At 46.5% G+C, this 8,199-nt stretch overlaps 1 protein-coding gene across 1 annotated transcript in view; it reads left to right on the plus strand.

Moving 5' to 3' along the window:
- Mthfd1l (methylenetetrahydrofolate dehydrogenase (NADP+ dependent) 1 like) overlaps positions 1 to 8,199 on the plus strand; it is a 222,858-nt gene that overhangs the window by 105,953 nt on the left and 108,706 nt on the right. Inside the window, exon 20 of the mRNA XM_004645991.2 lies at positions 469 to 580. Within this exon, the coding sequence (XP_004646048.1) occupies positions 469 to 580 (112 nt within the window). The remainder of the gene's footprint in view (positions 1 to 468; positions 581 to 8,199) is intronic.

Genomic DNA, 8,199 nt, shown 5'->3' on the forward strand with positions numbered 1-8,199 from the left:
GTGAGCTCAAGGGGGCAGCCTGAACTGCATGCATAATGAGACCCTGTCTCATAAAAACCAAAAAAAAAAAAGAATTTGGAGTGCTCATGATGATATGTACCTGTAATTCCAACACTTTGGGAGGCTGAAGTAGGAGGATCATAAATTCCAGCCCGGTTTGGGAATCTTAGTAACTTTATTGAGGCCCTGTCTCAAAATAAAAAAGGACTGGGAGTGGATAGTTCAGTGTGCGGTGCCTTGGTTCAATCCCCAGCACCTTCCCCCAGTGCTCTTTGGAGTGAATCAGTGTTTTAGCTGTCCTCAGAAGATCTTGGACATCGAATTTGCCGTGTAAAGAAAAGCAGAGGGACTTGGTTAAGTCTGAAAAATACCCAGCAGTGTGTTCCACTCTGTGCTCCAAATTGTTCTTGAGTTCTGTTTTCCCTTACCTGTCTTCTTGAGTTTTAATTTGTCCTTCCACTTCTGTAGGGGACGCCTGTCTTTGTGCACGCTGGTCCCTTCGCTAACATCGCTCATGGCAACTCTTCCGTGTTAGCTGATAAAATTGCTCTGAAACTGGTTGGTGAAGAAGGATTTGTGGGTAAGTCATTACTTCTAAGCTTATTTGCACAACGTCGCTGCTACCCGAAGGGTGATGACTTCGCTGGAGTACTGACGTGATGTATGTTCTTTGAGACCTGCCTGTCATCGATGGTCTCAGTATTTAGTAAAAAGTCTTCAGGTCTGGTCTATTCCAGTAAAATTATCTTCAGGTTGAAATGTAGATTCTGGGTTCAAGTACACTTGCTTTGAATATAGCTTCTAACATCTATAAATTGAGTGACCTTGAACACATTTTAATTCACACTGAACCTTAGTTTTCTCTTCTTTTTTTAAAATCTCTTTCTTTCTTCCTATATTTAGGGCAGGACGTATAAGGTCTCACTATGTAGATCGACTTGTAGTGATCCTCCTGTTTTCAGCCTCCCAAATGCAGAGATTACAGGCACACACCACCAAGCCCAGCCTCATTCGCCTTCTCAGAGAGCCCTGGGATCAAACCCTGGCCGCTGTGCTCTGCCTACGCAGGCTCTTTAGTCCCCTGACATATCAGGCTGGCCTCTTTTAATCTTTTATTTATTTATTTATTTATTTATGTATTTATTTATTCGTACAGGGTCTCGCTGTGCTGCTCAAACTCATAGTGATCCTCCTGTCCCAGCCTCCCCAGCCTTGGGATTACAGGCATGCACCGTCATGTTTGGTTTCGGTGGCTGGCATGGTGTACCTAGGGTTCTGGGGCCAGCTCAGCATGAGGGAGCAGGGATTGAACCCAGGTCCTTGCGCTTGCCAGCCAGACGCTTCGATCGCCAAGTTATCTCCCCAGCCCCTCAGTTTTCTGTTCTATAAAATGGCAAAATTAAGTCTATGCTGGAAATGACATGAGTTGTTTAGTCATCCAACAAAGCCATTGGGGAGAATGGAGCAGCCGATGGGAAGCCTGTTGCTCAGAGCTGTGCTGCAGGGGCAATCGAGACAGAGCTAGGCCCGCCCTGGCAGAGCACACTGTGTAGTGGCACGTGCAGGCTGGAAGGAGAACGAGTTCAGCAAGCGCGAGCCCTTATCAGAGGAACAGTGGGACTACAAATTGCGTTCCAGTTTTCCCTTCTTGGAGTCTCGGTATTTTGTGACCTATCGGCAAGAAGTTTCCCAGCCATTAGACTTGGAGGTTTTCTCTGGTGGGCATGCAGGCTTCTTGCTGCTGTCAGAACGGGGCACTTGCCATGTAGTTTGCTCAGATGGCGCCAGTCCAGGCTCACTCCTGGTAACAAGGCTGTGGGACATGAAGAACGCAGCGTCACAGAAGAGCACCTTCATTTGACGGGTTTACACGCACAGATTGCCACACGGCGGGTGAGTCCCACCCGCACATCCATGCCTGCCACCAAGAATAGCAGTCGCTCCGCTCGCACTCACCAGAAGTCATGTGCTATACTCAGAGAAATAAGTGATATGACTCGAAAAAAGGCTGCTGAGCAGAAGGTCCTAGCTTTGTGCTTTCCTGCTCCAACATCCTGAAGTTTTTTCCCGGTTACTGAAACAAATATGAGTTCCTTGTAGATACAAATGCAGGATCAAGTGGGGATTTATGTTAATTCCATCCCTCAAAGATCTGAATAATACAGTAATCATGCACTCTCGGGCTTCATTACCAAATCTGCTCTAAGAGGAGCGAGACATGCTGTCTAGATAGGTTTACTCAGTTGAGCACACATAATTGCAGAGCTAATGGACAAGGAGGCAGGAGCAAGGCAGGCATGGAAGTGGGGCGCATAAGTGGAGTGGTGGTTCGAATGCATTAACTCTGCAAGTAAAAGCGCTTCTAGAAAACAGCGCTCTATTTTGTGCTGACCGAGCTCTCTGCCACTCTACTGGACCTTACTTCCTCAGCCGCCGTTTATTGCATCTCCTGGTAGCCAATTATCTTTAAAGGTGTATGTTGATGACATATGCAAAACTTGGTAGCTCTTCGTGTGACCTCAGGTGAGCCATTAGTCTCTGGCTGTGTCCTTTGTAGAGGTCTCAGGGGAAAAGAAGGACTTGGCTTTGGGTATAGCTGTGGATCCAGGGTTAGAAAGCAAGTGCGGTCCAAGCCCCCAGGGACAGCAGGAACCTCTGCTTCCCTGGGGTTCCTGTCTCCGTCACTCTTCTCTCATTGCTGAGACAAACACGTGACACCCAAAATGAAGGAAGGAAAGGTTTATTTATAAGCTCACAGTTATTGGAACTTTCAGTCCACACTCAGCTGGCTCCACCGCAAAGTGGCACATGACACAGACAACCTTTCTTGGCTATGGCAAAGAGTAGAGAGCAAAGGGAGGGGCAGTGGCTAGGGCAGCTACCCAGCCCCAATGGCTCCTTACATTGTAATGCAAAGTACCTGGCCCAGGGCAAGTGCACTGTCCACACCCTCAATAATCAATCACAAACCTGGGAGCCTCCCCAAGACTGCCTGAGGCCTTGGGGGGACAACTAGACACAAGCCATAACAGTTCCGTTTCTTCTTTTGATAGAACACCTCAGCTAGAGTACTTTAGCAAGTAGGATCTAGGGAATGTGTGGTGTGCAGACCGTAGGGAGCTGTGTGCTGTCCGCAAGGGTGCTGATCATTTTTCTGGCCCTGTCTAGTCTAGGAGGCTGTAAGTGGGGAAGATTTGGTGCCATTGAACTTGTCCACGGTCGGAGGATTCCCAGGGCAGGCTCAATCCAGTGTCAAGAGTACATAGTCCAGCGACTTGTCAGTCATACAACAGCAGACAGGTTAGCCCTTCTATGTCTCAGTTTTCCTATCTGTAAATGGGGATTTTAATAGGTTTGAAAGGGTGAAATGAGATCATGTACATCTAGCCCTGGTACGGCACAAGAGAATTAATAGCTACTGCTCACTGTGACTGCTTTCCCATTACTGACACATAACTAATGAAGGTTAAATTTTCTTTCTTTTTTTTTTTTTTTTTTTTTTTTTTTTTTTTTTTTTCAAGTTGGGAAGGAAGAAAATATGCACCATAGAGTTTTTATCTTCTTAACCATTTTAAAAGTGTGACTTAACAGTGCAGTTCATTCACATCGTTGAACGATTGATCTCCAGGCCTCTCTGCATCTTGCAAGCCTGGATTCTGAGCCCGTCCAGCATGCCCAGGGCGTCTCTAGCATCCAGCATTCACCTTTCCATCTCTGTGAACCTGGCTCCTCCCACCCATGCACGGGACGTCATGTGGTCTTTGTCCTGTGCCTGGCTCATCTCAGCAGCCTGGCCTCGATGCTCCCATGCTGTGTGTCTGAGTGTTGTTTTTAAGGCAGGATAATACTCGCCATACATAAAGCATGCTTCTAGCCAGGGTGTGGTGGCGCATGCCCTTAATCCCAGCACTCGGGAGTCTGAGGCAAGAGAATTGTTGCGATTTGGAGACCAGCCTGGTCTACAAAGTGAGCTCACGGTCAGCCTGAACTGCATAGCGAGACCCTGTCTCAGGAAAAAAAAAAAAAAAAAATCCATGCTCCTGTCCATCCCTTGGTGGATGCTGAAGTTGCTCCTGGAACTTTGGGAATAGTGTTGCTATGAACGTGGGTGCACAAATATTCTTTTATATTATCTTGTAGGTGCAAAAGTCACACCGCACTGTGTACAGCTGTGTGACTTTTGTAAGCGTGTGCAGACCACAGTCCACCCTGCAGAGCTGAGCGCTCACAGAGCTGTTGGATCGGTACCGCAGGGGAAGCAAAGCGGCATGTAGAGCAACTGGAACAGGGTGTGGTCAGGAGGGACGCTGTCCCCGGGTGCTAGATCAAGCCTGCAGTGGGGGGCCTGTTTTTTAGCCCTGAAATTTGTCGTAGTTCTGTTTCACCCAATATCCAATCCATGTAAAGGAAGGTCTTTTTATTCCTCTTGTCACCTTCAGTATCACCTTCAGTAGGAGAATTGCTATTTTAATAACAATGTATCCAGTTTTTTAAAAATTCCAAATGTCACTGAGATTTCCGCTCTTTACCTCCCCCACTTCGCGCCTCCTCTGGCCAGTGCCCACACCTCTCTTGGCTGCCCCGGCCCCTCCAGCACTGAAGCTTTGGCATCCCAGCAGCCATCCAACCCTCTTCCAGCTGAGGCCCCCGCATCCGGGCAGCTCCCCTTTACACAGTCCTGCCACTGCCTCCACTCCTGGGCTGCAGGCGCTTATACACCTTTGACCCTGGCCAGAGGACATACTGAGCCTTTTGGGCTTTGGAGGCCTCACTAGAGAAAGTGGGGAGCAGCTCTGCCTCCTTTCTACTGGTCAGCAGGAGGGGGGATGGTTTTGCTTCACTGCATAATTTTCTTTGAAAAAATCCTTCAGGTTCCAACCTTGGCAACCTTTAAAGCCTTAAGGTGACTATTGGGTGAAAGGATTCGAAATCTATTTTCAGACAACTTTGCACATCTGATTAGCTCAGGCAACATTTTCCTTTGGTACCTGAGCAACTGACACCATCTGGAGGCCTGCAAGTAAAATTAAGACCAAAAAAGCCTCATTTTAACATCTATAGGAGTTAAATGCAGTAAGTGTATGGTTTATCTGAAGTCTCAGGAGGAATGTACATCCTTAAAAACACTGTTTGTAGGAGGCTATGTTTATGTCCTCATGGTAGGGAAGATCTCTTCTGATATACAAAGTCCAACCCCCGCCCCAAAAAAAGATTGATAATTTGGGTTATATTTGAAAAAAAAAAAAAACAATTTGTGAAACATGAATGATAGCATATATTAAAAGGCCAGGAACAGATTGAGAAAAATATCTGCAAAGATAATAGGCAAATGCTTCCTGTTCAGAATAGTATATAAAACACCAAGGACTACAGATAGATAAGAAAAAGATGGATACTCCAATAGAAAAATAAGCAAGGATTTGGAAAGACAATAAATCTGGAAGAACTTTGGGTAAAACTGAAGCTAAGCAAGTGATCGAACATGCTGATTTCCAGGTGTCTCAGTTACTGTTCTCTCGTTGCAGGAACAAATACCCAACACCCAAAATGAAGGAAGGAAAGGTTTATTTAGCTCACAGTTAGCGGAGGTTTCAGTCCATACTCAACTGGCTCCAAGGCAGAGTGGCTCCTGGTGGCACAGAACAGCCATTCATGGCAGCAGCAAAGAACAAGAGCAAAGGGAGTGGCAGTGGCTCTGGCAGCTAGCTGGCCTCTCTCCTCTCCTTACATTGTAATGCAGATTTCCTGCCTCAGGGCACGTGTGGCACCCACACCCACAATAATCAATCCAAATTCCAGCCCCATGACTGCATGAGGCTTTGGGGGGGGGGGCACCTGTACACAATCCATGACACCAGGTAAATAAGAAGTAACTGAAAACACAGTGACACCCTCTGAGATATTGCCGTGCACTCACTGGGCTTGTGGTGTACAGTGTTATACGCTAGAAACACAGAAGAGTGAAGCTCATTTCTCCCTGTCCCATAAATTAGAACATGCAGGAGAGGCCAACCAATAGGCAAACTCTTGGTGAGCACAACACACTTAGGAAATTGAACACTGTATTGATTAGCAGAGAACCTCAAGAGATGATGGGCATCTCTTAGATGGAAGTTGTGATATATTACTGGTTTTGCTAAGGTACATGTAGGCTGATTTTTAGTCTGTTCAGACATATGTAAGAAAAGAATTATTTTATCTACTCTAAATAATTACTCCAGGATAGTGGGATCAATAGTCCATTTAGGCCTAAAACAGTGGTGTTTATGTAATTGCATGAATTTGTCAGACAAGAACAAAGTACTGATTCATGAGAACTTTTGGAAATGTGCTGTGGTCACTCTAATGGCTATTTCTCATTGAGTGACTGGTCCCCAAGGGAGACCACTCATGCATCAAACCTTATTTAAAAGGAGAAAGAAGGAAAAGAAAAGCATTAAGTTCTTAATTTTGTTGTTACTATCTCATACTTAACTACTTGTTCTAAGAATCTGAGGTTAATACTTGAACCTTGGATTTTTAAATTCCTTTTTGTTTTAGTTTTGAATTTGCACTGCTAGAGATTAAACCTTTGCACAAGAGAGTGGTCTACCACCAAATGACACACCAGCCCCTTGACTGTTAGATTTTAAAAATTGGTTTTCTCCCCTATTCATTGGTTCAGATTCCAGTTTTTGGATGAAGATTTTGCCTTTCCTGGGGAATGCACACTAGTGCATCCTTATAGCCCAAGTCCTTAAGGGAGGGGCACAGTCACTGATGAACTATGGAAAGGCATAGTGACTCCACAGTTCAGTGCAAACTGTCATGCATGGGTTTATAGCCTCCTTTATTTATTTATTTGTTTGTTTGTTTATTTGTGTGAGTGTATGTGTATGTGTGTATGTATTTTAGGGAAGGTTCTAAAGGGTGTTCAGGGTCTCACTACTAGGTCAGACTCATAGTGGTCTGCCTGTTTACAGCCTCCCAAGAGCTGAGATTACAGGCACGCACCACCACTCCCACTCTCAATTGGCATCTCAGCATGCCCCTGGGGTGGGGCCAGCACAGCAGGCCTGGGATCGAACCTCAGGCCCCTGTGCCTGCTTGCAGGTGCTTTAATCTGCTGAGCTATTTTATCGGCCCTATTAATGTATTTAGTACAAGGTCTCACTACGTAGATTGGACTCCCAGTAGTCCTCCTATTTTCAGCCTCCCAAGCACTGGGATTACAGTCGGGTGTCGCCACACCCAGTCTCAATCACCATCTCAGCCTCACTCTCCATTCAGGGCTCTGTGCTTTGGTGGCGTTCAGTGTTCCATCTACTTTGGCATCGGTCACCACCTCCCAGATGCGCTTGTCAATAAGCCACCAGACTGACTACAACGCTCCACGCTCCCTGCAGGAGTGACACAGGCCCAGGCTGCAGACTCCAGTGCAGCCACACTCGGGCAGCAGAGGAGGAATCTCTGAGCGGTGTCAGTTATCACAGGCACGGACTTTGGCCACTGACCGCTCAGGGCTTACACTTCGCGACCAGAAGGAGAGGCCCAGGCCATGACATACTGAGCAGTGCTGGGAGACAGAGGCTTGCCGACATTTTCCATATGGATGCTGCCGCCTTCTGGGCTGCTCCTGAGCACTGGTATGTGCGTTCTCACTCTTAAGTTCTGTGCGGTTGGGTTGCTGTCCCCATCCGATGATGAGGATGTGAGGAAGCCTGGCCACGCTGTGGCCCACGTCCGCCAGCACTCGGATGGCGAGTGGCAGCGCTTGGCCCTCGTGCCCTCCAGCCAAAGACTGAGGATGATCAACTGACTCTTCAGCCTTTGATGGTCTTCTCATCTCTTTTGTCTGGTTCCCACCCACTTTCATTAAAAACTAGTTTCAAATGACTATAGCAGATGGTCATGTTTATGAAGAGCATTGTTATGATTATATTGTGCCAACATAGCAAAATATGTGCCAACAGTAATGGATTGCTTTTGGGTCTTTTTTTTTTCCCCTTTCTCCCTCTGTTAGTTTACTTTCTGTTGCTATACAATACCACAGATTAAGCAAATTTTAAAGAAAAGAGATATACTTTGGCACTTTGTTCAGGCCCAAAGGGCCCACATCTGGCAATGGCCTTCTTTCTGGAGGAGTCCCAAGACAGCATGGGGTATCAAAGGGCCAGAGACGGAGTGTGTGTGTGTGTGTGTGTGTGTGTGTGTGTGTGT

This window comes from Octodon degus, unplaced genomic scaffold (assembly GCF_000260255.1).
Source record: "Octodon degus isolate 3935 unplaced genomic scaffold, OctDeg1.0 scaffold00246, whole genome shotgun sequence".
Lineage (NCBI taxonomy): Eukaryota > Metazoa > Chordata > Mammalia > Rodentia > Octodontidae > Octodon > Octodon degus.